The sequence below is a fragment of the Purpureocillium takamizusanense genome, chromosome 8, assembly GCF_022605165.1.
Source record: "Purpureocillium takamizusanense chromosome 8, complete sequence".
In the NCBI taxonomy this organism is placed as follows: domain Eukaryota; kingdom Fungi; phylum Ascomycota; class Sordariomycetes; order Hypocreales; family Ophiocordycipitaceae; genus Purpureocillium; species Purpureocillium takamizusanense.
In genome coordinates, this window is record NC_063075.1 from 1,408,075 (window position 1) to 1,433,961 (window position 25,887).

The 25,887-nt window shown below is 59.7% G+C and overlaps 7 protein-coding genes across 8 annotated transcripts; 5 read left to right on the top strand and 2 right to left on the bottom strand.

Annotated features, from left to right (window-relative positions):
• The first annotated feature begins 3 nt into the window (after positions 1-3).
• Positions 4-3,363, top strand: NAG5 (Hexokinase). The gene is made up of 3 exons (XM_047990080.1): positions 4-1,778; positions 1,841-2,413; positions 2,471-3,363. The coding sequence occupies exons 1-3, from the start codon at positions 1,171-1,173 to the stop codon at positions 2,919-2,921; spliced, it is 1,632 nt and encodes a 543-aa protein (XP_047846086.1). The 5' UTR covers positions 4-1,170; the 3' UTR covers positions 2,922-3,363.
• A 270-nt stretch (positions 3,364-3,633) lies between these two features.
• ESC4 (regulator of Ty1 Transposition) lies at positions 3,634-6,550 on the top strand (the record flags this gene model as incomplete). The annotated part of the gene is made up of 4 exons (XM_047990081.1): positions 3,634-3,887; positions 3,974-4,407; positions 4,481-5,867; positions 5,927-6,550. The coding sequence occupies exons 1-4, from the start codon at positions 3,798-3,800 to the stop codon at positions 6,548-6,550; spliced, it is 2,535 nt and encodes an 844-aa protein (XP_047846087.1). The 5' UTR covers positions 3,634-3,797.
• On the bottom strand, positions 5,679-8,337 carry JDV02_008479 (uncharacterized protein). The gene is made up of 2 exons (XM_047990082.1): positions 6,927-8,337; positions 5,679-6,862 (listed from the first exon to the last, which is right to left on the bottom strand). Exons 1-2 carry the CDS (start codon positions 7,897-7,899, stop codon positions 6,750-6,752), a joined length of 1,086 nt encoding a protein of 361 aa, XP_047846088.1. The 5' UTR covers positions 7,900-8,337; the 3' UTR covers positions 5,679-6,749.
• A 50-nt stretch (positions 8,338-8,387) lies between these two features.
• NIT6 (Nitrite reductase (NAD(P)H)) lies at positions 8,388-13,905 on the top strand. 2 transcript variants are annotated; one of them, XM_047990084.1, is made up of 3 exons: positions 8,388-9,116; positions 9,170-9,320; positions 9,387-13,905. In XM_047990084.1, exons 1-3 carry the CDS (start codon positions 9,049-9,051, stop codon positions 11,427-11,429), a joined length of 2,262 nt encoding a protein of 753 aa, XP_047846090.1. In that variant the 5' UTR covers positions 8,388-9,048; the 3' UTR covers positions 11,430-13,905. The 2 variants fall into 2 exon arrangements, with proteins under 2 accessions (XP_047846090.1, XP_047846089.1); XM_047990083.1 differs by having other exon boundaries at positions 8,978-9,320; positions 9,387-11,377; positions 11,497-13,905.
• Positions 13,906-16,457: 2,552 nt separating this feature from the next.
• On the top strand, positions 16,458-16,811 carry JDV02_008481 (uncharacterized protein; the record flags this gene model as incomplete). The annotated part of the gene is made up of 2 exons (XM_047990085.1): positions 16,458-16,677; positions 16,771-16,811. The coding sequence occupies 2 exons, from the start codon at positions 16,458-16,460 to the stop codon at positions 16,809-16,811; spliced, it is 261 nt and encodes an 86-aa protein (XP_047846091.1).
• Positions 16,812-17,039: 228 nt separating this feature from the next.
• On the bottom strand, positions 17,040-21,198 carry CPH2 (Clr6 histone deacetylase associated PHD protein-2 Cph2). The gene is made up of 2 exons (XM_047990086.1): positions 19,732-21,198; positions 17,040-19,663 (listed from the first exon to the last, which is right to left on the bottom strand). Exons 1-2 carry the CDS (start codon positions 20,563-20,565, stop codon positions 17,567-17,569), a joined length of 2,931 nt encoding a protein of 976 aa, XP_047846092.1. The 5' UTR covers positions 20,566-21,198; the 3' UTR covers positions 17,040-17,566.
• Positions 21,199-24,843: 3,645 nt separating this feature from the next.
• On the top strand, positions 24,844-25,227 carry JDV02_008483 (uncharacterized protein; the record flags this gene model as incomplete). Its single annotated transcript, XM_047990087.1, has 1 exon — positions 24,844-25,227. The coding sequence occupies one exon, from the start codon at positions 24,844-24,846 to the stop codon at positions 25,225-25,227; it is 384 nt and encodes a 127-aa protein (XP_047846093.1).
• Between the last annotated feature and the right edge of the window lie 660 nt (positions 25,228-25,887).

Below are 25,887 nucleotides of genomic sequence, written 5' to 3' on the forward strand. Positions count from 1 at the left end.
CGGGGAAATTACCTTGTTTGAATGATCCTCTGGCTGCCACTGTTGCGGCACTATACTACCACCCAAGGCCCCATTTACAATCACCCCCCCTTCCCCTTCCGTGGTGCTGCGCCGTGTCGTCGTGGGCGTGCGACGTTGGGTCCAGCTCACACGACACACCACACTCGACTCGACCACAGACGCCGACAACGATACCACACGCGGCCAGACATCCCCAGCAGCGCCGCTACCGACCTCTCAGCCCAAGCCCGAGCCCAGGACAGGGCACGACAGGCCACGCCAGGCACTCACTAGCTCATCCGTGCCTCCATCGTCGACGCGACCGCCGTGTGCGCACGCGAGACCCAATGGTCCACGCCTGTCCGCCGTCCCCTTCCTCGCCCTGACCCCATCCATCTTGCCCACTCCTCCGCCCGTCCGTCCATCCATGGCTGGCGCACCGCCCGCCTGCTCCCGGCTCCCCGTGCAAGTAACATCCCATCCCCCATCCCATCCCATCCACCTTTCGGCTCGACCTAGTTACTAGCTGGGCGGGCGGCCCGTCTCCTCGTCGTCGTCGCCGGCGCCTGTCTGTCTCTCCCTGCCCGGCCCAGCCAGCCCAGCCTATACGACCAGATCCGCCGTCCCTTTCTGCTGCCCACTTGCGCAGCCTCTTCAACGACACGCTCACTCGGCATCGCCTTGCCCCATCTTGCCCTGTCTTCAGCCAAGGTTTCATCCCAGGGCTCTTTTCTCTGACGCGCTCGTATAGCCTCGCCCCCCCAGCGTTGTCTGTCCAGTACGAGAGTACCCCAGGGTGCCTGTCGATCGGCCCATCGTCTCTTCTCGATCCAACCGCGCACGACACACGCTCACATCCCTGCACAAGCGCGGCCTGCATTCTTCTCTTGTTGTTCTCTGTTGATTCCTCGAGCACACCATACTTATGTCACCTTGGTTCCTCTACACCATATGACCATCCTCACCTGCTATACCGCCGCGGCCCTATTTTACACTCGTTCTCTCCCCCATTATCTGACCCGCTATCCCCCTCATCACCCCCATAGCCTACCACATCGCACGGCCTCCCTACCCCGGATCACACCTTGCATTTAATATACGGATCGCCTCTCTCCTCCTCCTCCTTCTTCGCCTCCTCCCCTCCAAGTCTCCGCCACCTTCGCCCATGTTATGCTCGTATCCGCCTGCGCAATGACGACCTTTCGAAAAGCCTTCATTGCCGCCATCGTCAAGAGCCTGCTGCGAGGCAAATCTCTGATACAGGCCATTCTTTCCTACTGGATCAAGCCGCTGGGCGCCAACGCCTCCGCCTCCAAGCGCAACAAGGCATCCAAGAGCCTCCAGGAATTCCTGAAGGAGGCCGAAGCAGCTCTGCTCGGCCCTGTCAGCGGAGATGGCCTGCTGCAACTATCCGCGGGCTTGAAAGCCCAGTTCTTCGAGCGTCTGCAGACCGACCTGGAGTGCATGCTGCCTTCATACAGCCACCAGCTGCCCACCGGAGGCGAAGCTGGCCAGTACCTCGCTCTCGACGTCGGTGGATCAACTCTCCGAGTCGCCTTGGTTGAGCTGCGAGGACGCGAAGCCGAGGAAGGAAAGCAGAGCGAGATCGTCAGCATGCGCAACTTCAAAATCGGAAAGCCCATCAAGGACCTGGAGGGCATGGCATTCTTCGACTGGATGGGCGAACGGATACAAGAAGTTGTGTCAGCTGGTCTCAACCGGGGCCACAGCCTGGAGAAGCCCTTGCCCGTCGCCCTGGCGTGGAGTTTCCCCATCGAGTACGTATTCAAACGTGCCCTTCGCGTTGCCCTTCGCGTTCCTCCAGTCTGACAACATATAGGCAAACGTCGCTTGGCGGCGGCAAGCTCCAGAGAATGGGCAAGGCGTTTTTGGCGGATAAAGGCCTGTTGGGTGAGGATCTGGGCGAGATCGTGAAGCAGGCATGCAAGAAGCAAGGCCTCGACGTCGAGTTGGGTGTGATCCTCAATGACTCGAGCGCCTGTCTCCTGTCCCGAGCGTACTCGTATACGTCGACTCGATTCGGCCTGATTCTCGGCACTGGCGTCAACATGGCCGCCTACCTCCCCGTCATGACCATCGGCCGACCAAAGTTTGGCTCCCGCCCTATCGGATGGTTCAGCCAGGCCAGCCATGTCATTGTCAACACCGAGCTGGGCATGTTTGGGCACAACATCCTGCCCATGACGCGTTGGGACCACACGCTTACCCGGGAGCACCCACGACCCGACTTCCAGCCTCTGGAGCACGAGGTCAGCGGTATGTATCTTGGAGAGATCGCTCGCCTGGCTCTGCTTGAAGCTATCGAGACCACGGGCATGCTCGGGGGCATGGTGCCGCCGTCTCTGAAGGCATCCTACTCGCTCGGAACCGACACGCTCTCCATGATTGAGAGGTAAGAGAGCCGCTTACCGCGACCGTTGGGCTGAAACAGCGCGCTGACACGCTGTAGCGATACTACCCCTGAGCTCACAGAAGCCATCAAGATTTTCTCTGAGCGACATCCCTCATCTCACGCCCCCACAACATCAGACATGCTAGCCATCAAGGCCATCGCCTCGTTCATTTCAGTACGATCCGCCGCCATTGTGGCTACGTGCGTCTTCACGTTATGGGACTGCCGAGTAGAGGCCGAGGCCGCCTACATTTCCACTTTGCCCGAGTCCTCGCCTGAGCGGCTCAGGGCGGAGGCGGACATGAAACTCGAAAAGACAACTGTTGCATTTAACGGAAGCGTCATTGAAAACTACCCGAAGTACCTTGCCACGTGCCAACGGTACATCGACGAGCTGGTCGAGAGCAAGGGGCTGGCTGAACCGCGCAGCATCCAGCTCGTCCCCGCCAAGGAGAGCTCGCTAATGGGCGCGGCCGTCGCGCTAGCCTGCGTCGAGCACGATCTTTGAGGGAGTGGACTTCTTTTTCGTGCGAGGCACGTTGGCGCTGGAGCGCTTGCTATGATACCTTGAATCGCGTTGCCATCTTATCATCGGGGATCACTGGTCATGCGGCAGAAAAGTTTCGCATACCATAGAGGCGTCGGGCAGCATTGATTTCTTCTTTTCCTTTCGATTGTTTGGCGCACGATGAGTCGCTTTTTGGCGACACATATAATCAGCAATCTGGGCCATGGCCGAGGACATGGTTGGAGATTTTTTCATTGCACCGACTGGGTGGCACAAGTGCTTCGGTGCAGCCGCTACATGACGAACGGGGATACCATGAGAGCAGTATGAGGGACATGTTTGTCCAAAGGTAGATATAGGATTGGAGCAGGTTTGGATTCAATCCGGTAACTCATCTTAGAAGTGAAGCTCGTTCAATGATGTGAGATGCAAGGAAAGGGAGAGTGAGATAAGGCGTTAAGTGCTGGGTGGGTACGTGCTAAGTTAGTACTAGTAGGTCCCTTATGTCGCGTCGCGGGGGCAGTGAAACGTGACATGAGGTACAGGAACGCGGAAGTGCCCGTGTGGTGCAAGTGATTAGCTGTACCTATACTTTTCCATGTCATGTGACTGCCTGCGTCGTTCGCGTTCCGCCCGCCGCTAGTGCACTCACGAGTTAGGCACGCGTCTCGCGCATAACACTGCCCGCCTCTGACCGATCTCGACCCTCTGCAGCCTACAGGCAACAAGGCAGCCTCCGACTTTGCAATCTTGCTTGCCACGTCGACAGAGCTCGATGTGCACGCAGTGGCTTCCACCACCCTCTTGCTATAAAATCTGCCGCAACTGATCGATATACCCCCGGTTGCTTTGGACCGCTCCTCGGTACACACGACCATGGGTGACGTCGCCAGCGCCGGCTTGTTCGCCGAATGCGCGATTGCCTTTGTGCCGAGCAGCACACTGGCACCCAAACTTATCTCTGACGTGAGCGACAAACCTCATGCCCGCCGAATATGGTGCCTCGAGTGAGGGCCCCGGTCAAATGCTAACTAACACGTACGAATCTCTAGCTGTCGCTCATCCTCGAGGAGAATGGCGCAACGATCCGCGAGCCGCGACGCGACGGCTCGATCCCCATCGAGCGGGTCACGCACGTCGTTTCCAATACCATCGACTTCCCGCAATATGTCGAGTCCCAGGCGGTCATGATCCCTGTGGTCACGATGCAGTGGATTACACAATCGGTCGCGCGGCGGCGGCTCGCCCAAGTGCGACCGTACTCGCCCGACCCGCGCATGATATTCGCAGAGGTGGTGGTGACGTGCGCCGGCCTCCCCGTCATGGACAAGGAGAGCATCCTGGGCGCCGTCATGGCGCTCGGCGGACAGGAGTCCAAGGACCCAAGCCGGTTGACGACGCACATTTGCGCGCTGACCACGGACGATCCTAAAGTCCAAGCCGCCACAGGGAGGGGATTCAAAGGCAAGGTGGTTTTGCCACATTGGTGAGCGCATCTCTTTGCAAGTTCCGGTTGAGGCGCTTGGGCTCTGCTAGAGCAACACGCTGATTGTTTGTAGGTTTGATGCGTGCTTCAAGCTTGGCAAGCGCATCGACGAAGCTCCGTACCTCCTACCGGATCCTGATATCCTCAAGATGAACCCGGAAGACGAGCTCGACATCCCTGTGAACGACGCCCTCGATGGTGCCACGTCGGTAAACCCGCAGTGGACGCCGCTGCCCGAAAACGAAGAAGGCCAGCGTGCACCCTGCACCGTCTTTCAGGATCGCAAGGTCCTCTTGGCCAAGGACCTGGGCATCAATGCCCGTCTCACCAAGACACTCAGGGAGATTATCGACAACGGCGGTGGCAGAGTCGTTCAAGAGGTTAACGATTGCGACATGTTCATCTGCCAGTATCGTCATGGCGCTCAGTATGTGCAAGCCTCCCAGTCCTGCAAGGAGGTTGGCAGCTTGTCTTGGCTCTTCTACCTGATCGTCCACAACGAGTGGCGCAACCCGCTACACCGACTGTTACACTATCCCATTCCTAAAGACGGCATCGAGGGATTCAAGGACCTGCGCATCACTGTGTCCAATTACGGCGGCGAGGCGCGCATCTACCTGGAGAATCTCATCCGAGCCTGCGGCGCCGAATTCACCAAGACGATGAAACAGGACAACACTCATTTGATTACGGCACGGAACTCGAGTGAAAAGTGCAAGGCCGCTCCCGAATGGGGTGTCGCCGTCGTCAATCACCTCTGGATCGAGGAGAGCTACGCCAAGTGCGAGAAACGCAACATCAACATAGCCAAGTACAACCACTTCCCGCACCGAACGAATCTAGGCGAGATTATCGGTCAAACCTTTCTTGAGGAGTCGAGACTGCGGGACATGTATTATCCCGGCGGCGAAGAGTCCATGTCGCCGCGAGCCAAGCGGAAACGCAAAATCCTCGAGGCCGCCGAAGATAATGCCTACCACAGAGGCCCTGCAGAGGGCGTCACCATCGGCCAGCACGACCAGGAGCGCAACTTTGACGTGATGCGGGACGTGGATGACAAGAACACAAAGTCCGAGGTCGGCAGCTCCGTCAAGACTCCGGCAAGATCGCGACACCTGACGTCCGGGAAGGAGAACGACAGCCCTAGCGTCTCCGGAAGCCGCAGCGCCAAGGCCAAAGCGCGGGACTTGCTGCAGCACATCGCACCGGATATTGCACTGTACGAAAAGGAAAAGAAGCGGCACGGCAAGTCGGGCGCGCCGTGGGGAGGCAAGCGGGCGGCGGATCAGGCCGAGAAGGACAAGGCGGGCAAGACGGCGAGGAACGATGAGGACGACGATGAAGAAGCCAAGCGACCGACCAAGAGGTCTCGGCCATCGCTCCCCGAGGTCGAGATGCGCATCGTCGTGACCGGCTTTAAGCGATGGGTAGGCGACAGGAGCAAAGAGGACCAAGACCGGGTAAGCAACGTGTTTGGCTCTCTTGGGTACAAATCTATGGATGCTGACTCTAGACGCAGAGAAAACTTCGTGACATGGGTATACAGATTGTACAGCAGGGCCAACCTTGCGACTTTGTCGCGGCGCCGTGCGTCATGCGGACCGTTAAATTCTTGTGCGCGCTGTCGCGGGGCGCACGAGTGCTGTCTACGGATTATATCGAGGCGGCGATCGACTCCGGGGAGATGCCGTCTTCGGACGACTTCCTTTTGAAGGACCCCGCGGCGGAGAAGAAGTACGACATGAAGCTCGAGAGATCGTCCTCGAGGGCCAAATCGAACAAGGGAAGGCTGCTTCAGGGCATCCCCATCTATTGCACCGAGAAGATCCGCAACGGGCCCGACAGCTACCGCTCCATCGCCGAAGTCAACGGAGCCATCTTCAAGATATACCGCGCACGGAGCGGCACGACCATCAAGCCCACGACGGCGGAGGAGGATGGTGGTGCGCCGCCCGAACCCGTGTACCTCCTGAGCGGCAATACGCCCGAGGAGAAGCAAGTCTGGTCCAGGTTCATCGAGATGGCGGAGAGCGGTCATATGGAGCCCCGAATCGTGGCGCCGGACTGGCTCCTGGACGTGGCCATGGCGCAGCAGGTGCGATACGACGAGAAATACCTGGTGGAGAACTCCCCCGCCAAGTAGACAGGGCATCTACGTTTTTGAGGTCCGCTTTTCGAAGCATGTCATGACGGTGTTATGGAGTTGGCTGGAGAGCGTGGTGGTGCTTGCGCTCAGGGCTTTTGAGCATCTCTCTTTCTTCGCGTCTCAAACGCATGTAGGCAGCGTTGTGAGACAGGATGGCATCTCGGTGTAAGAGTGGTAGTTTGCAGCTAGCGTCGTGTTAAAAGAACTTGACACCCAGGGAGTCTTCTTGCCCGAATATTTGTGCCTTGCCGCGCTTGACCAGGACATTGAGGGCTTTGAGCAGGACCTCGCTGTCCATGCCGTGGAACTCTACCATAGACGTTAGTGCTGCGGGAGCAGACCTCAACGAGGTATGACGTGGCTGCAAACTCACCCGTTCCCCGCGTGCCCTCGCCCTCGGTAAGCTCATAGACGGTCAGAACGCTGCCCTTTTGGCCCGTCTCCTCGACGTAGGCCTCGACAGCGGCGGCCCACTCCTCGGGCTTGCGCCAGTAGATGAGGACGACGTCACCTTCCCTGCCGGAGGCGGTGGCGCCGGCGACACTGGCACTGGCACTGCCCCCCGACGAGCCGGAGGAGTAGAGGTACTCGGCGCGGCCGTCCTTGCGCATGAAGTCGACGAGCTCGCGGATGTCGGCGGGGCCGAGGCGGCGGTCGATGCGGCGGTTGCGAAAGAGGTCCGAGTCGGCGGCCTCGGAGAGGGCGAGGCGGAAGAGGCGGTGGTGGCGGGCGTAGGCGAGGACGAGGGCGGACCACTTTGTGAGCTGGGCGTGGTGGGTGGTGAGGTTGGTCTGGCGGGTGAAGAAGGCGGGGAAGTGGTACTCGCGGGGGAAGATGAAGGGGGAGGGGGAGGAGGGCGATGTCGATGAGGGCGGCGGTGCGGCGGTGGTCGTTGCTGCTGCTGATGTTGTCGTTGTTGTTGATGATGATGGCGCTGCTACGACTGGAGGTAGTGCCGCCGAAGACGACGTCGTGGGCGGAGGGGACGGGCCGGAGAAGTCCCGGGGAGGAGGAGGAGAGGTAGTGCTGGCCGCCATGCCGGTGCTGACCATGGCGTGGCGGGTGAGATTGAGTAAGGTACTACTATCTCTAGCCTGGTGAGGAAAGCCGCAAGAGTGAGTGAGTGAGTGAGTGGTCGAGTGAGTGAGTTGAGCGATGTGCAGTGGTGGTGGTGTAAAGTGGAGCTGGCTGGTGGCATGAGCGCGCCCGCTCAATGAACGGATGACGCAGCAAACGGTCGCCAGGTGCCTGGCCGCCCGCCCTGCTCCAGCGATTAGCCATTGCCGTTGACCGCCCCCCCCCCTAATAACTTCCTCCACCGAGTGCCTGATGCTACTAAGGCACATACTAAGTTACTACAGTACAAAGCACAGTGCAGCGAGCAAGACACGGTCCAAGACAGCGACGGAAACAAATCCATGACCCTCTAGCGGAGAGACGAATTGAATGAATCGTCCGACAGCATTTCGATGGGCCACTGCTGCTCGCCGGACCAATCGACGGCTCGAGATATCGCAGTGCCTGGGCTGGGCTGGGCTGGGCTGCCTGCCGTGATGGTATTGTAAGATACAATTGACTAGCAGCGGGCCCTTCTTTATCGCGTCGCTGATGATAAGAACCGGCCACGACTGCGACACATCAGCCAATCAGCCGCCCCGCATAGACGGTGGAATCCCTATCAAGATTTCCCTCCAGAGTCAACGACGATGAACACCTGGAGTCTCCACAGCCCGCCTCCCGCATACGGCTTTGCCCGCTCGCGGTCATCTGGGGGGAAAAGGCGGCCCCCCGTTTGACGAGGCCCCTTGCGAGCCGAGCCGGGTGATGGCTGTATACCAAGTACGAAGTGCTGTATTGTCCGAGTGTCCAACGAACCCGGACGAGCCCCGGAAATGCCACGACGGCGTAAACTTTTCGCCACAACCGGCAGGCGTCCGTCCGTCCATCCAGCACTGCCGTGTCAGCGTCCGCCCACAAGGCGATGCAATGACCAAACACCATGGGGGCGATAAGCGGCTCAACGGCACGGTCCCGGCCCCGGCGGCCCACCTCGAGACGGCAATCGTCCTTCTCCGCGGACCACCACATCGGCATCGCCCGGGAGGTGATTGGGTGCTGCCACTATCGGCCGGGGGAACGCCCCTTATCGTGCCCGTGTCGTTCGATCCTCGCGTGCTCACGGCGTGCTGCGCCTGGAGTATCCTACAAGCGTGTGAAGCCCGGGCGCGGACGTATCGAGCGTTCGAGGGCCGAAATGCCTTACTCCGCGGGGGCAACAGCCACCTGATAATCACGAGACAGTGAGACACCGTGACGCGAGAGAGGCATTTCGTCAGGTAGGGCCTGAGCCGAGCGAGCGGGCCCGGTATATACCTCGCCAACTCCCAGGGCGCGCGGGACCCCTTACACGTAGCCGGGAAATGGCGCCTTGACCTTCGTCTGGGCCCCCCCCTCATCGCCATCTCGTTGCAGGTCTATCCGTGACGTGACCGAAGATGTCCCAGACGCCCGGTGTGAAGAGAGTCGTGGTGGTGGGCTTGGGCATGGTGGGCATTGCCTTCATGTAGGTTCTCATACTGGTCCAGTGCGATGACCATCCAGTAACGCGAGCGGCAGAGAGAAACTGCTCAAGTACGATGCCCGGACGCGCGAGTACAACGTCACGGTCCTGGGCGAGGAGGCGCATCTGGCGTACAACCGAGTCGGCCTGACGAGCTTCTTCGAGCACCGCAAGATCGAGAACCTGTACCTGAATCCCGCAGAATGGGTAAACGCTTCCCAGCCTACCACTCACTTGCTCCAATGCGGCCCGTGCTGATCTTCACGAATGTAGTACACGAGCGCCGGTAAAGACGCCTTGGGATACCTTGTCAACACCAAGGTCGTCGCAATCGACTCGACGGCTAAGACAGTCACCTGCGCCAACGGTGATGTGGTGTCCTACGACATCCTCGTCCTGGCGACGGGGTCCGACGCGATCCTCCCGCGGCAAACACCCGGACACGACGCCCGGGGCGTCTTCGTATATAGGACCATCGACGACCTGATAAGCCTCATTGACTTTGCCGGCACGAGAAAGGGCTCCGTCGGGGCCGTCGTCGGCGGCGGTCTGCTGGGCTTGGAGGCGGCCAAGGCCATGATGGACCTCGAGTCGTTTGCGCAGGTCAAGCTCATTGAGCGGAACAAGTGGGTACTCAGCCGGCAGCTGGACGAGGACGCGGGGGCCATGGTCGTCCAGCAGGTCAGGGACCTCGGCCTGGACGTGAAGCTCAGCAAGCGCGTGCACAAGATCAAGGTGGACGACGACAACGGCGTGAGCGGGGTCGTGTTCGAGGACGGCGAGGAGATGGACTGCTCGACCATTTGCTTCGCCATCGGCGTCCGCGCGAGGGACGACCTGGCTCGCAGCTCGGGCCTCGAGTGCGCCGAGCGCGGCGGCGGCATCGTCGTGGGCGACGACCTGACCACGAGCCACCCAGACATCTACGCCATTGGCGAATGCGCGAGCTGGCAGGGTCAGACCTTTGGCCTCATTGCCCCCGGCGTGGAGATGGCCGACGTGCTCGCTTTCAACCTGACACAGGCCAAGCTTCACTCGCCGAGGGCCTTTAAGCGGCCGGATCTCAGCACCAAGCTCAAGCTGCTGGGCGTCGACGTCGCCAGCTTCGGGGATTTCTTCGCCGATCGGGACGGGCCGAAACAGTTACCTCCCAAGTACAAGAGGAGGTTGAAGGACGGCGCGGGCGCTGGACTTCCTCCCGAGACACCGACGGTCAAGACGCTCACATACAAGGACCCGTTCCAGAACGTCTATAAAAAGTACCTGTTCACGGCGGACGGCAAGTACCTGCTCGGAGGCATGATGATTGGCGACACCAAGGACTACGTCAGGGTAGTCCCCATGGTCAAGAACATGAAGGAGCTCGAGACGCCGCCGAGCCAGCTCATCCTGGGTGCGCAGGGGGAGGGCGACGATGGCGGGGACGACCTCGACGACGACACGCAAATCTGCTCGTGCCACAACGTCACCAAGGGCGACGTGGTCAGCCGCGTCAAGGACGGGACGTGCAAGGACATTGCGTCCATCAAGGCGTGCACCAAGGCGGGCACGGGTTGCGGCGGCTGCATGCCGTTGGTGACGACCATCTTCAACAAGACCATGGCGGCCATGGGCAACGAGGTCAAGAACCACCTGTGCGCGCACTTTAGCCACTCGCGGGCGGAGCTATACCATATCGCCATGGTCAAGCGGCTGACGACGATGCGCGAGCTGATGCGCGAGGCGGGCAACGATGTCGACGCCGGTGGCTGCGAGCTGTGCAAGCCGGCCGTGGGCAGCATCCTGGCCTCGCTCTGGAACCGTCACGTCATGGACCGGCCGACGCACGGCCTGCAGGACACCAACGACCGCTTCCTCGGCAACATCCAGCGCGACGGTAGCTACTCGGTGGTGCCGCGGGTGCCCGGCGGCGAGATCACGCCCGACCGGCTCGTCGTCATCGGCGAGGTGGCGCGCGACTTTGGCCTCTACACCAAGATCACGGGTGGGCAGCGCATCGACATGTTTGGCGCCCGCAAGCAGGACCTCCCGGCCATCTGGGCCCGTCTCATCGCCGCGGGCATGGAGTCGGGCCACGCCTACGCCAAGTCGCTGCGCACCGTCAAGAGCTGCGTCGGCTCGACCTGGTGCCGCTTCGGCATCGGCGACAGCGTCGGCATGGCGGTGCGCCTCGAGGAGCGCTACAAGAGCGTGCGTGCGCCGCACAAGATCAAGGGCGGCGTGAGCGGTTGCGTGCGCGAGTGTGCCGAAGCGCAGAGCAAAGAGTATGTGGTGGACGATGCCATACCCCTTTCTTTTACCCCTTTTCTAGGGTAGCGCCCATGAGTTCCCGCTGCGCCCTCCTCACTTAAGGACAATGACGGTCTGCTAACGTCACCCGTAGCTTCGGCCTCATCGCCACAGAAAAGGGCTTCAACATCTTCGTCGCCGGCAACGGCGGCGCCAAGCCCCGGCACGCCGAGCTGCTGGCCAAGGACGTGCCGCCCGCCGAGGTGGTGCCCATCCTCGACCGCTACCTCATGTTCTACATCCGCACGGCCGACAAGCTGCAGCGGACGGCCCCCTGGCTCGAGAGCCTGCCCGGCGGGCTCCGGTATCTGCAGGAGGTGGTGCTCGAGGACAAGCTGGGCATCTGCGCGTCGCTCGAGGCGCAGATGCAGGAACTCGTGGGGAGCTTCTTCGACGAGTGGGCCGAGGCCATCGCGACGCCGTCCCTGGCGGCCAAGTTCCGCCAGTTCCACAACTCGGACGCGCGCGTCGACGGCGTCGAGGCCGAGCGCGAGCGCGGCCAGAGCCGCCCCGTCTACTGGGCCAAGGAGCCCGCCACCGACGACTTCAAGGGCCTGCGCGGGCGCTGGAGCCGCGTCGACTGGGAGCCCGTCATCGAGGCCTCGTACTTTGACGGCGCCGACGAGTTGCCCAACGGCATCTCGGCCAACATCAAGCGCAGCGACACCCAGCTCGCCGTGTGGCGCTTCAAGGGCCGCTTCTACGCCACCCAGCAGATGTGCCCGCACAAGCGCGCCTTTGTCCTCTCCGATGGCCTCCTCGGACAGAGCCCCTATGATAAGAAGGGCGACGAGAAGAGCCGCCGAGACGACGAGTCCGTGTCGTCGACGCCATTGTCATCTTCATCTTCTTCATCCGGGCCCGATACATCACCGCCGACGCCGGCATCGCTGGCATCGACGCTAACCTCGCTATCGTCATCATCGTCGTCGTCGTCTTCAACATCTCCTTCTGACACCAGCACCGCCACCACTATGGCATCGCAATCGCAAACATCGCCGTGGATCTCATGTCCGCACCACAAGCGCAACTTTGACCTCGGCAACGGCTCCTGCAGCACCGACACCTCCCTCTCCATCGCCACCTTCGACGCCGAGGCCCGACCGGACGGCATGCTGTACCTGCGGCTGCCGCCCACGGACGAGCTGGACGCGGCGCTTGGGACGAGCCGGTGGATGGTCCGCAAGGGCGAGAGCGGCGACGGCCCCTTTACCGAGCTGGACCGCCGGACCGCCGCCGCCGCCGCCGCCCTGGGGAAGCGGGGTAGGAAGCCCAACGCCGTCAAGGCTGGGCTGGGCGGCGCGGGTACCAAGATGGTGAAGCCCGTCCAGCTGATGATGGCCGGGGGAGGATGTGGGTCAGCTCCCGAGTGGTGAGATGTATCGCAAGTGCGACGACAACCTTTGACGAGACGTGGAGATAACAAGGCGCCGCCCCCCTTTAGACTCCTAGCCCTCTTTTATTTATTAGGCTTTCAGCGGGTAGACTAGCCATGTGCATCAGTAGAGGGGGAAACAAGCCACATCAAGATCATGCATATATGCCCTGACCGAATCGAGCATACTCTCGTCCCGAGCAAACGCCACGACCAAGCACCCGCGCCTCGTCCCAAGCTAGAGCGGCCACAGCTGTACAGCCAGCCAGTCGTACACATATCTAGATCTACATATGCACAACATGGAGTGCGCCGTAGCTGAAAAGATGGCTAGAACGAGGACCCGATTAGAGTGACTCCCGAGGGAGGGGGTGCAACAACTAACCGAAGCTCGGCAGACGCATCTTCGCTCGTGTGTGTGTGGAAGTGTCCACAGCCACCGACCGCTGGCTGGCACAGCAAGCGAGTAGTAGTAGGACTGGTTATGTGCCGCTTTTACCGGGCTTGCTGGTGCTGTCGTGTACGACGACAACGACAACGACTCGGCCGGCCGGCTGGTCGACCGAGGTCTGTCGGTGCATGTGAACTTGCTTTCCATGAGAGAGAGCGAATATCGATGGCATACGTGCTGCACCTGTGTAGTCGGAACACGCTTCCAGCCTCCTGCAAGCCGTGGTGCTATTGCCTTTACACTCCCCACGTTCCCGCGTAGCCCCCGGGCAAGGGACGCACGCGCCTCGTCGTGCCCCAGCCCGGATCTCTTATTGGGCACCCGCCGCCCGTCGTCAGGGCAGTGCGTATATAGACATTACCAGGAGGCGGCGACAGCACGGCATGGCGTGTATAACGCCATCGTGGCGTTTAGTTCCCGAGACTCGGAGGAGGAGAGGGGGAAGGAGGCATACTACTGCTATGTAGTCCGGGAACTCCGCGTTACAGGAAGGGCTTTCCTTTTGTGTATATGGCGGCGGCGGCGGACAGTTGGGTAGGTAGGCAGGAGGGGTGTCGCAGCTCACTCGGATCTGCCGCGGCTCCTGCAGATCTGCTGCCCCTGACGGATCGTCGGTTCGGGTTTCGGCTGGGGCTGGTTGGGGAGCGGCGAACCCGTCCTCCTTCCTGTACTAGTAGTGGGTAGTAGTAAGCTAGTAGCGGGAGCCGATTGGGTCGTCTGATAGGGACGTTTGTGTTTTGTTGGAGATGGTGTTGCATCGTCGACGACGACGTACAGACAGTATACTTGTTGGAAGAAGTCCATTTTTCTCGTGCGAGCCTACGAGTGCGTACGTCATTTGCACGGCGAGACTTCTTTTTTTTTCTCGCTCTCGCTTACTTGCTTGACTGTGGCGAGGATGAGGACGGACAGACCCAAAAGTTCCCCTCTTGTTTTGTGTCTTTCACATGCTTCTCGTGTGGCTTTCTGACGGCAGCACCGGGTCCAGCAAACGACGTGGTTGGTGATGCATGTGTGTTGTAGTCGTACGCATATGGCGGGCAGGGCTATTAAAGCACAGCAACTACCTACAACAACAACAACAACAACAACAACAACTACAACAACGAGGTCCGGGGCGCCGCTGTAGGGTCGCACCTTATGCATTCCCCCAAGATGCGGTAGCCTCTTTGGTTGTAGGTGGTGGTCGGTCTTGCTTGTGCTCGGGCTACACTACTGTCAAGAGTACGACTACGCAAACTAAAAAGTACGTACGTTCTTCTTGTACATGGGCCACTTTGGGGAGGATCCGGTTGCAGCCGGACTGGGGGTCCCCTCTGCCCTGCCCTGTCTGGGAGGGCGAAGGGAAAGCGACGACGGGACTGGAGATGCTCGGCCGTCATTCCGCGCGGCGCAAAAGGGGGGGATTGGGACTTGGACGTCGTGCGGCTCTTGATATACTACACTCTTTCAACGTTGACTCTTCAACATCGACTCGCCAGGACGCCGTGGAAAGCGCGCGTATCTGTCTCATCTCCCCCGCGTCCCTACGAATGCCTCTCCACAACACGTTTCAACCAAGTTGTCGTAACTATAGCATCGCATAAAAAGACGCCTTCCCGGGCTCGCAGGGTGCCATCCGGTCCATCGGGCGGCGGCGGGCGCAGGCGGGCGGGAGGAAAAGCCGCCACCCACTGCAGCCACACCGACCTCCCCCGATAAGTAGATGATGGATGTTTATTTATACTCGGAAGACAACTACGAAGTATATGGCCGCCCCATTTCTCCACGTCGCACGAGCGACAACATGCATGTAGGGATGAACGTTGTTGGCAACTACGTACGAAGTACGAATACATTGCCATGTACGCACAGGCGGCCGGCCCTTGTTCGAGTCTCGGCACCGGAGCGCACATGCAAGCGTCACGGGATAGACGCGTCCTGTGCTGCCACCCACCATCGCCAACACTTGTTCTCCATCGGGGCTCGAACAAACACATCAGTGGTACCATGGTCCTCCCCCACCAGGACGGAAATAGGGACAGATACGTACCATGTATGGTACTACTCATGTATGAGCGGCTCGGCAGTCGCTGGCGGCTGCGGCGACAGTGGCCCCCCTATCCCCCATCAAAGGGGCAGTGATTGGCGCTCACAGACTGCCACGGACTTTTCAGACAAGGACACCAGGAAATCACCATACGTATTCATACGCACAAAACCTAGTAGAACAGCGCCCCATCCGCTGAGGGTTCAACTTGGGCAGACGTCACAAAACGGGGGGCGGGGGGAGTTGGGTCTGGGTTCCGCAAGACCATGCTGTGTCTATCTCGGGTCTGGGTCCGTGTCATGGATATACCTCCAATATCTTTTACGGTCCAGCCTCGCGTCATGTTGTTGACCATGATCTTGATGCTCATGTTGTTGTTGTTGTTGTTGTTGTTGTTGATGATGATGATCACTCCAATAACGATGACGACGACACCGTACAAAGAGGGAAACCCGGATACCCATCATCAGCAGCAGCGGCCGCATGCCGGGGAGATTCCGCCCGCCACACGCCGAGGAGGCGTCTGCCCCCCTCAACCCAAAGCCGTCCGTCCGACGAGCGAGGCGAGGCGAGCAAGCGAAACCAACCCCCCTCCCCTCCTCCCCCCTCGGGCCTCTCTCACCGTTCCCCCTCTCTTGGGGAAACACGTACGCGCACGTCGCGTGTGTAGGTAGTAGCTTAGTACCTCACGCAGCACCGCCGAACCTCGGCAGTGAGGGGGGGAAAGGGAAGGGGAGGCGCTTTGGACGGAAACCGCGAAGCCTCGTCGCCTACGTACTTGCCAATACAGCAGCGGCGGCCAGGAAGAGATCCGCCCAAAACGACACCCTACCTTACCTACCTATCGAGACACGACGTACATCCCATCTCCATCCCGCCTACCTACCAAGGTAGGTAGGTACCTTGCTTGTCGTTGTTGCTTTTCGCGAGCATGCATGCCGCCTTCCCCGGCCTGTGTCTTAGAAGCGCCAGTACGTACTCGGGAAAACCACTTGCACCAGGGACATCAAATCTCGCTCCTCCTTTCCCCCCGGGAACGTGTATATAAACCCTCGCTCTCCTCCCCTCGTCCTCTTCCCTGCCCTGTCCTCTCTTCCACTCCCAACCTTTCCATCATCCTCCAGTTTCCAAAAGCCCTGAAGCACCCCCTTTACGAACAACAACAGCAACAACAGGAAAACCCCCTTTCATCCCGCCACCATGAAGTTCGCCATCGCCCTCGCTGCTCTCGTCTCCCTGGCCGCCGCCAATACGGCCCCGGCCCTTCCGGTCCCCAAGTGCTCCGAGAGCTGCATCAGGCAGGCCATGAAAGACAACGGATGCAAGCTCAATGTCGAGTGCGCCTGCCAAAAGTTTAACGAGCTCAAGACGGCCGCCACGCCCTGCGTCATCAAAGCGTGCGGCCAGGAAAAGGCAATTAGTACGTCTTCTTCTTCGTCTTCCTCTTGCGTTTCCCTCTCCATAACCATTTGCTGTCTGTGCAAACGCTTCTGACACGTCTGACCTTTATTAGAGGAGGTACTTCCGGCCGTCAAGAAGATGTGCAACAAGTAGGAAAGACGCGATGCCGAGGCGTGGGGTCCCGCATTTGCGAGCCTTATCTGACGGTACCGTCCTCGGCTTTGGACGCGGGCAAAGGGTGTCTGTCACATAGAAGCCGATAGCAGCACACTTAAAATGGCATACAAGGCCCTCGGTTGCCTGTTTGCGATGCGATGACTTGGTCACCCGAGAATGCCGCATAAACGGTCATAGAAATGACTGCCTGTGGAGTCCACATCTGGACGTGATGCCTGCCTACAATGAGGGAGGTATGATGGTTGCCCAAAGGGAAGGTCGAGTCGTCCCAACAGACAAAGCCGCCCGTCACCCAAGTCGCGCTTCAGTACTGCCATCTCGGCTTGCCACGACTAAAGATGAATTATGTAGGTGTTGAGCAATGAATGTACCATACGTAGACTGCATGGAGCCCCGAGAGCAACACCAGCGATACCTGGCGGTATCGTCATTCTATATATATAGGTATACGTCTCCTTTTCGTTCCACACGTTATGCCGGACAGTTCGTCCCTGTTCAGTTCCCCGTTGCCGCTATTAAAAAAGAAGAAAAGAGAAGAGAGGGCGCAGGCCAACGATCGCCGACCGTTTCGACGCGACCGCGTGCCCTAGATTGTACAATATTCCGCAAAAAGGGGACGCGTCAATATATTTCCATGTCAAACGAAGCGCGTGCAGAGAGCCTTCTGCAGAGCTCAATCCCAAACGCCGGAAAATGGACAGACAACCGACGACATACTAGAAAAAGGTCAACTAGGCTTCCGCCCCTTCGGCGTCGCTCAGACTGCCGTATCCTGTGTCGCGTTCCGATCCTGCCAAAGCCTTCGTTGCCGCCAAACACCGCTCGACGATGCTGTCTCGCAGCTCCGAGTTGACTCCACACTTGCTTGCGTAGGGCTTGCCCATCCAGAGGCGGAGGGTGCTCGACAACTTCGACAACGCCCCTTCGTAATCTTCCTCGGCGGCATCGCACTCCATGAGTGGCCTCATCAATTCCATGAACGATGTGAAGCCCAATAGCGTCATGGACGACATGTACTCAGGTCGTGTGAGGGCGTTAATGAAGTTGAGGCTCCTCGCCTCCAGGTGGCTCGCAGCCTCCTTGTCCTCCAGACGAGTCATCGTCTTCGCACAGAGGATAGCAAGTCGCAAGTCGCGGTCCGAAAAGTGCGATGCAGAGGTGATCATCAACGTCGAGTTCTTCCAAGGGCTTTCGATCCTGTCGGCCTGTATCGCCTGGCAGGCTACGCGGATATGCTCGGCGCGCGAATCCTTGACAAGCACGGCGCGGGCAACGAGGCCACGCACATGAGCCATGGTGCCGCTTGGCGCAGCCTTGATGGCGGCCTCAATTCGTGCAGCGTTGTCGGGCTCATCACCAGTCCCTTTGACGAGCGCAGACGTCAGTACACGATGCAGCGTCTCGGCCGACCACCAAGCTGCCACAGCGTCCAGTGGTGATCCCACTGCTGCGTCTTCCACCACAGAGTCCATGCCATCGATCTGCTCGTCAACGCCCTCAGCCGTCGCCAAGTTAAAGGCCAGGTTATGGGCTCGCTGGACAACCGCAGACGTCAAGACAAGATCGCATTCCTGCTCCACGAGAGAATGAAGGTGCTCAGGCAGTTCATCGTCGTGCGGCTTCTCTGAACCTCGACGCAACTGGATGAGCAACCGGTTGAGTTGACGTGCCTCGTTCCAGCGCTTGCGAGCCAGCTTTGCAGCGATGACGTTGACGACTCCAAGTTGCCAGCCGCTGCTGACGTTCCATAGAAGAACTCGGATGTGAAGCGCTTTGAGCATCAGCCTCATGGGCGTATCCGGGAGTGTTCCAGACGCCAGCAGAGTCAAAATCAACCGACTTTTGCAGACATCCATGTCACCACCGGCCAGCTGGGAGTCCAGAGCAATGGCCCAAGCCTTGACACGAGCCGTCTCTTGGTCTTCCGTCAAACCCGTCAGCATTTGGTAGCCATGAACACCGATGGTATTGCGCAGGCTAAGCTTCACGGTCTTGAGCATGAGAGCAGCCGCTTCCAGGAAGAAGTTGTGTCGTGGCACCCAAACCGTTTGTATTGCAGTAAGCCAGGCCCGGCGGCGCACGTCAATCGATGAAGCCAGTGACGGTGCCCGCTCTAGTGCTGCAGCTTGTTGCTTCTTGAGCTTGTCCGACGACGTCGCGAAGAGCGAGGGCACGAATACCCAAAGCGCGATGCAGAGAAACAGCAGTAACTTGAGCGACGTGTGTACATGGTATCCCAGGACGTGTAAGTCGAGCGTTGTCGACAGCTGGCCGAGCAGTTCGATCGGCAAGGCGGAAAGCCCTCGGCCTTCGGGCCGCTCGTTGCTCATTTCATTCTCACGCACGGCCTCTAGGATCATGAGACCCGCGAGAGAGCCGACCATAAGCTTGCCGAAGTACGGATTCACGTTGTTGATCCACCCATTCTGCTGCATTTGCTGCTGTTGCTGCTGGATTTGTTGCTGCCGCAGAACGGCGGGGTTTCCGGCGCGGAACGGCTGTTGAGGCACAGGGTAGGGTTGGCCTACTGCCATTTGAGCCGAGATGATGCGCTTCATATCATCTGGCACGTTGATCATGCCCGCTGGATTAGCACCTCCATCTTGGGGCGTGCCCAAAGGCGAGTTAGAATATTGCTGCCGACCGTCCTGAGGGTACTGCATCGGCGTCGGCGGCTGCTGCATCGGGCTCATGGAACCGTTCATGGCGCCAGCCATGAACAACTTTTCGAAAGCGGCTATCCTCTCCTTCATGGCCGTGTTCTCGTCCAAAAGCCGGCTGTTTCTCTTTTCCAGATGGCGAATATATTCCGTCGCCTTGCTGAGGACCTGTCATCATAAATCAGTACAGGCGACATCTCTGGGTCTTGCCTTTGGAGGCACTGCTTTCGGCTTACCGTTGCCTTGTTGAGCTTGTGGGCAGGCGTCAAGCCGTGAAGCTCCTCGCGGTCCTCGGTCGTGTCCTCGCCTCTGGCGCTCTTGGACATAATTCTCAGGCTCGGGACACTGTCGCGAAGTGCCGCAATCTTGTCGTTGATGTTCGTGCGATAGCGCTTCTCGATCATGTTGTGCGCCGTTTTCTTTACCGGTTTCTCCTCCTCATCCACATCATCCTCGTCGTCCAGATCGTCGGACATCTTGCGCTTCCTCGTGTCTGCCCTGCCTTGCTGACCGGCTACCTCTGGCGAAGAGCTCGCTCCGTGCTTGAGATCACTCCTCGCCGACTCGGGGCTGGAGGCGCTTCTTGGTGAGTTGTACTGCAGGTGAGGGGGCATGGCGATGTGTCGAAGCTCCTCATGCGACATGGCAGTCAAGGAACGGGCCTGCGCATGCGTGGCTGCAGGAATCTTGCCTTGCGGGGCATACACAGGTGTCGGTGTCAAGTCGTTAGGCGGCGGAAAGCCGTCAAAAGAAGGGGACGAGTTCGACAGGGATTGGGGCTGCGAGAAGGCCTGGGGTTGGTCGTAGGCCTGCAGCGGCCAGGTTGTAGGCACGGCGGGAGCCTGGACAGGAGCCGCGGTGCTGGCAGAGGTGACGTTGAATGTGTCGAAGGGAGGGGTGACTTGGAAGTCCCACGTGGACGAGGTGCCGAAGAAGGAGGGTTGGGTGCCGGCGTCGGTTTGGGCGTTGGTGGAATCCGAGTTGGTGTCAGGGCCGGCCGCGGAATCGCCCATGAAGCCAAAGACGGGCTCATCGAGCCCGAAGCGGGCCGTGGAGTCGTCGTCAGCCATGGGTGGCAGATGACCCAAGGGAACGGGTCGGTGTGGCTAGAGTGGAAACGAGATCAGATGTCGATGCCGAGAGTCAGGGACGAGTTTGGCGGCACCGGGATGGTGGATGCGGCGAGCTTGATCTGGCCGGTCCACGAGATGTGCCAATTGCAGCGGGCTCACCCACTGGAGGCCAAGCCGTGGCTAGCTATCGAGCCCGTCAGAAGAGATTCAGGGTCCTGTAGTGGCCAAATGCGCCAGTCCAGGCAGCCGTGGTAAGTGTGTGTATGTGTGCGCGCGCGCGTGTGTGAAGCCTTCCTTTGGGCCGTCGTATGGTACGAGGTGGATGGGGTGAGTCGATTGCTGGAGGTCGTGGTTCGACTTTGTCTGCAGCCGCAGGGCTAATAGCAGGGCAGAGACGGGTCGAAGCGAGAGGATCGCACCACGCTGGGGCTCAGCGGCGGGGTACCACTCCTCCCAACGGCTATACAAGAGTAGGGGAGGGTCAGCTTGTTGTAGTCGATCGCTTTTGTCTCTTTGAAAAAAGAAAAATCCGCCCAGGCGGCGGCGAAGAAGTCGGGATTTTGCAATGCGGGAGCGCCGGGTCCTCAAGTCGAAGGCTGAGCGAGGACAGTGGGAATGGGTGGGAAGGGGTCGGACAGCCGTGTCGGCTAGCCGTTTGCAACTTGTCGGGGGAGCGCAGAGAGTGCTAGTGACGAAACGCTCTTGGGCGCCGAAATGGGGTTGCGACAGCGAGGTCAGGAAAGAAAAGAGAAAAAACGGCAGCGATTTGATTCTGCGTCCGCTTCTTCCTCGGGTGGAAGGTGACAGGGAGTCGGATCGGCACGACGGTTGCTGCAGCTGTGTTTCGGAGCAGCGTGACGATGGATGGGGGATGGGAGGCTGTCTGTTGTCTGTTCGGCGGGCTGGCTGGCTGGGCCAGGCTGGGCCGGGCGGACGGGGACCGGTGCCGAGTGGGACTGGATTGGATTGATGCAGGCCACCAGCCAGTGAGTGGGCTGCGCGCAAAGACCAATCGGTGGATCGACAGGCGTCGTCCACGCAGGGTTGAGGGGGAGGGAGGGGCCGCCTAGCTGGTGAGTTTGACACCTGGAACCCGGAACCTGCAGCGACGCGAGGGAGGCGGCAGGCAGCGGGACGCGGAGCGAGGCGTCGCGATGAGAGGCGAGACCGGTGCGATGTGATGGGCTGTGGTGCAAGGCGAAGGCGATGCGATACGATGCGATGCGATGCGATGCGCCGTGCCGAGGAGCGTCGACATGGAATGGGTGGGTGATGGATTGAGCAGGGAAACGAGCCAAGGCGAGGAGGGAGGCCCTTGCGCAGGAAGCTGGAGGTGCGGAATAATAAGGACGATGGGCTTGAAAAGCCTTGCATGCGTTGCACACCTTGTGGAGGCGACTTTGCTCCATGGAAACCTGGCAGTACGAAATACCCAAAGTACGAAGTACCTGCCTGCTGTACTAACCTACCTCTACTAACTTGGCGTACCTGTTGGGCTTGGGTGCGGCATGCACTTTCGTCTGCCGGTCCCCGTCGGCGTCGTCGGAGCTGGAGCAACACCAGCCAGTGCGAACCATGCGACGGCGAATCGACGTCGCCCGCCGCGCCCCCTGCCGTGCTCAACAAGCGCGCTAGTACCTATTGTTGCCCGCTCTCTCCCATGCCGCGCCAGTATGTTGGTACGTACTTTGTACCTCTTTCCCTTCTCTCCGCCCGCCACGCAGGGACCAACGTCCAGTGTTTTTTTAGGTTCCTTAGGGACCCTTTGGTGTGGAGGAGTGCTAGGACTTCCGACTTGGTAACGCTCGTACCTCAAACGGCGAGCCGTGTACGGACTTCTGCCGGTTGACCAGTCCTGGCGCCGAGATGGCGGGAGGAATCTGCAACGGAGGACACGGACAGCCCCGGATGCCGCGACGGCAGCCATGCACGCCCACAACAAGTTACGGGCGTTCGGTCCAGGTGACGGGGTCCTGGGCCTCTGGCTCCGTGCGAGCCCGATGTACATGCCCCGCCGGTACCGCTGCTGCGTCCCGCCTACCACAGGTACCTTACCAGACAGCCCTGGAATTGGACTGTTGGCACCGGCGGCTGTGTCAATCACAGCGGGTGGGGGCGGGGAGCACGCGGGAACATGCTCGGCGCCTTGCCCATTGACGCAGAGGCTTGGCTGCGCCTGCGTGGGTGGTGGGAGCCCTGGCGCCAGCCCGAGAATTGTCGCAGACCGGCGAGTCTTGCCTTGGTTGCCTTGCTCGACTGCAGAGCAGACGGGCAGTGTAGTGCCGTTGAGAAAAGGTCGTGCGCCACAACCTACTAAGGCACGGGCGGATAGAGGTGGGAAAGTGGGAACGCGTGAGTGGGTACGCAGTGCAACGCTCACAAGCAGCGCCCGCTGTGCTGCGTTCGCCACTACCCAAGTCTGTACCTTAAGTTAGTATCTAAGTAGATACCCAAAAACAGTATTGGTACCAATTGGAAGTGCTGTCGGGTGTGGTGCTGTATGCTGCTGCGCTGGTTTGCGAGGGGTCTAACTGCAGCAATAGCAGCTGGTACTTCCCACTGCTCTGCGTGCTGGGCCGGTGCTGCACCGAGAATCCTTCCCATCACCCTGATGGCAGTCGTGGTGGAGCCTCCTGGGAGGAAAGAAGCACGCAGCGTGCGCGGCAAGTGCCGGGTGGGGCCAACATCGTACGATTCCGATGTGAGCGACAGATGCGGTGCCCGGGCCCTGGCTTGGGTGGGGTACGCATCGGTGCCAGCTCCTTCCTGGTGGTGAGCACTGCCGACCTACATCGATCCCGCCCACCGCTCGCGTTCTTACCGCGTTTGGACAGGCAATACAACTGTATCTCAGGTAATCGCAGAATCTGCGCGGGCTCAGGCCTTGTCGGGTCGCAAGCCGCCGCGCGAGACCCCAGCCGGCAGCCTGGGCACAATCACTGCACAACTTAGTACCTTACCTACATGCCCGGCTTCCTTTAGTAGTACTTCGTACCTTAGTATTAATTCTCTAAGGGGATGAGACAGAGACAAAACGTACATACGTGCCTTATTAGTAGTTCCTTTGGCAAGGGAACACGCGTGGCTGCGAGTGGAGGAGGTGTCGATGCTGTGTCAGTTAGTACCAGGTGTAGTCGCAGTCGTCGCAGTGGCCGCGCGCATTGGCATCCATGGATCCATGCTGTCAAGCCAGTCAACACGATCAGGGCTAAGTCAGGTACTTTCATACTTGGTACGGACGCTGCACAGCATGAGGTACTCCATGCACCATTGAAAGCATTATCGCCTGTACTCCATACGAGTACGAGCACTGACAACACCTCGAGGCTGGTGACAGAAATCGTCAGGCCCCCGCCAGGTCGCAACACGCCAATCCATACCTGGGCCGCTACCGAGCGCCGCGTCTGTCCGCCAGCCCGCACGACGATTTTTTTCTTCTCTCTCTGATTTATTATTGCTCCAGGTTGGTCGGCCCTGCACCGGTGCCAAACTCGGTCCGGATTCTCGGACCATCGGGGCAACCATGACAGCCCTACGACAGCATCGTGTTCCGAGATGGGACGATGGGCGGCTTCCGGGTGAGTTCTCGATGGCATCTCGATGGTGCTCCATGCCGGCCGCTCTACTTGGGCGATCTCGGCACCTTCGGCACTTTTCACGCCGCTTAGATCTCCCCAGGCGACGGCATACGAAGCAGACGCGAGCAGATCTCGCGAAGCCACTCGGCGCGGCATCTGTCCATCCGCGCAGAACAAACAACGAATTGAGTGAATAAATATGGCCTCGCCGTCCAAAGCGATCCGGTCTACGTTCCCCGGCCCAACCCTTCAAACGAAGAGATGACGCACAACAGGGAGGTCGGGACATTACATTCAAGCGTTCTTCATGAGTGTCCCCACCTTGACCCTACACGGCCGCCAAGTCGTTGCTTGGAATGCTGCCAAACAGCCTCCCTGCGTAGTCGGCATGTAGTCGGCTACTCCGTAAGCTTGGCCACCTTGGCGTGGGCGCGCGATCTAATTCTGGTACGAGGGCCCATCCTCGTACGCCCTCTTTTAGCGTATGCATCGAGAGCCGCCAGCGCCGTACTTCGTTCTTCTCGATATGCCCACGTTCCGTCCAGTCGGCGACTTGAACCCCCATGGCGTCTCTGACAGTCTGCAATCCTAGAGTTCTAGCTGGCTTTTGCTCGTGTAAGGAGTGCCAGGTAATAAATTAACCACGAAACGTGATGCTAGCCAGCTGACACTGAAGTCCGCGTGACTCAGACAACGCATGGCATTGACACACGGCGCCCTCGGCTCAATCAATGCCTGTCTCGCTTCAGATGCCGCCTTGAGCAGACTGACCCCACGCAACCGCAACAGGCATTTCGGAACGTACATGCTCACCCAATGCCGAAGGCAGTCGCCCCATTGTGCTGGCCTTGTTTGTGCATCCTTTGGCTCCGATGTTGGGGGAGGTCGCGAGCCGCGCCTGGTGGAGGGCCTGCCGTCCCCGGGCTATCCCTACGAGCGCAGAGAGCTACTATTGTTGTTTCCGTCGCTGGCTGGTACAATAAACTATGCAAACGGGCTTTTCCGTGGCCATGTTGAGTCGACAGGCGGGCCTGCGGGAGCATCTCCCTCGGTGCTCGGAACCTCGCCGATGGGTTTCTAGGCACAACTGATGCGATGCCGATCCGAGCCGACTACCAGTTCAGTCGACACGGACGTCGACGCCGGCCGATGACCAGAGATTGTTTTGCACACGCAGCAGTATAGCCAGAAGACGTGTGTCCGGGTGGGCACAGCGGCGGCTTCACCTCGTGGGATCGTCGACCGCCGCACCGGCGACCCGGATTACGGAGGTTGCCCCACTCGTCCGGTCCCCGATATTGTTGTCGTTTGGCAAAATAAGCCGAGACCAGACGCAGGATGTCGCTGGCGCATCTGCAGCATGCGGCGCTGCGCGAAAGCAAGGCACAGTCGGCACCGCCTGTCCGATGCCTTGCCATTCAGCCCTACGCGTGGGAACGCGGTCGGCAAGGCGCGCCGAGAGCCGGACAAGTCTTGTCCGAAAGGCTAAAGCCGCCAGCAGCAACCAGAGTATGAGATACATAGCACACTCGCGACCTGCAGCGCGTCGCGGAGACCAGGGCCGCAGCGCGATGTGGGCATTGATGGCGCAAGTACGTGTCTGATGGCAAGCCTGGGCTGTCACGATCGGCATCTTTGAACCGAGGTCTGAGCCAGAGCAGCCAACGAGACGCGAAGATGACACGAGACGACGCTGTTAGATGCGCATGGGTGTCAACGGCCCGTCATCTACCCAGCTCCG

Coding starts and splice junctions, on each gene's coding strand:
- NIT6 (XM_047990083.1), top strand. CDS start 9,690: ATGATGGACCTCGAGTCGTTTGCGCAGGTCAAGCTCATTGAGCGGAAC. Junction 11,378..11,496: donor GCCGAAGCGCAGAGCAAAGA/GTATGTGGTGGA, acceptor CGTCACCCGTAG/CTTCGGCCTCATCGCCACAG.
- CPH2 (XM_047990086.1), bottom strand. CDS start 20,565: ATGGCTGACGACGACTCCACGGCCCGCTTCGGGCTCGATGAGCCCGTC. Junction 19,664..19,731: donor ACAAGCTCAACAAGGCAACG/GTAAGCCGAAAG, acceptor TTATGATGACAG/GTCCTCAGCAAGGCGACGGA.
- JDV02_008479 (XM_047990082.1), bottom strand. CDS start 7,899: ATGTGCCTTAGTAGCATCAGGCACTCGGTGGAGGAAGTTATTAGGGGG. Junction 6,863..6,926: donor CGAGGGCACGCGGGGAACGG/GTGAGTTTGCAG, acceptor CGTCTATGGTAG/AGTTCCACGGCATGGACAGC.
- NAG5 (XM_047990080.1), top strand. CDS start 1,171: ATGCTCGTATCCGCCTGCGCAATGACGACCTTTCGAAAAGCCTTCATT. Junction 1,779..1,840: donor GCGTGGAGTTTCCCCATCGA/GTACGTATTCAA, acceptor GACAACATATAG/GCAAACGTCGCTTGGCGGCG. Junction 2,414..2,470: donor ACGCTCTCCATGATTGAGAG/GTAAGAGAGCCG, acceptor GACACGCTGTAG/CGATACTACCCCTGAGCTCA.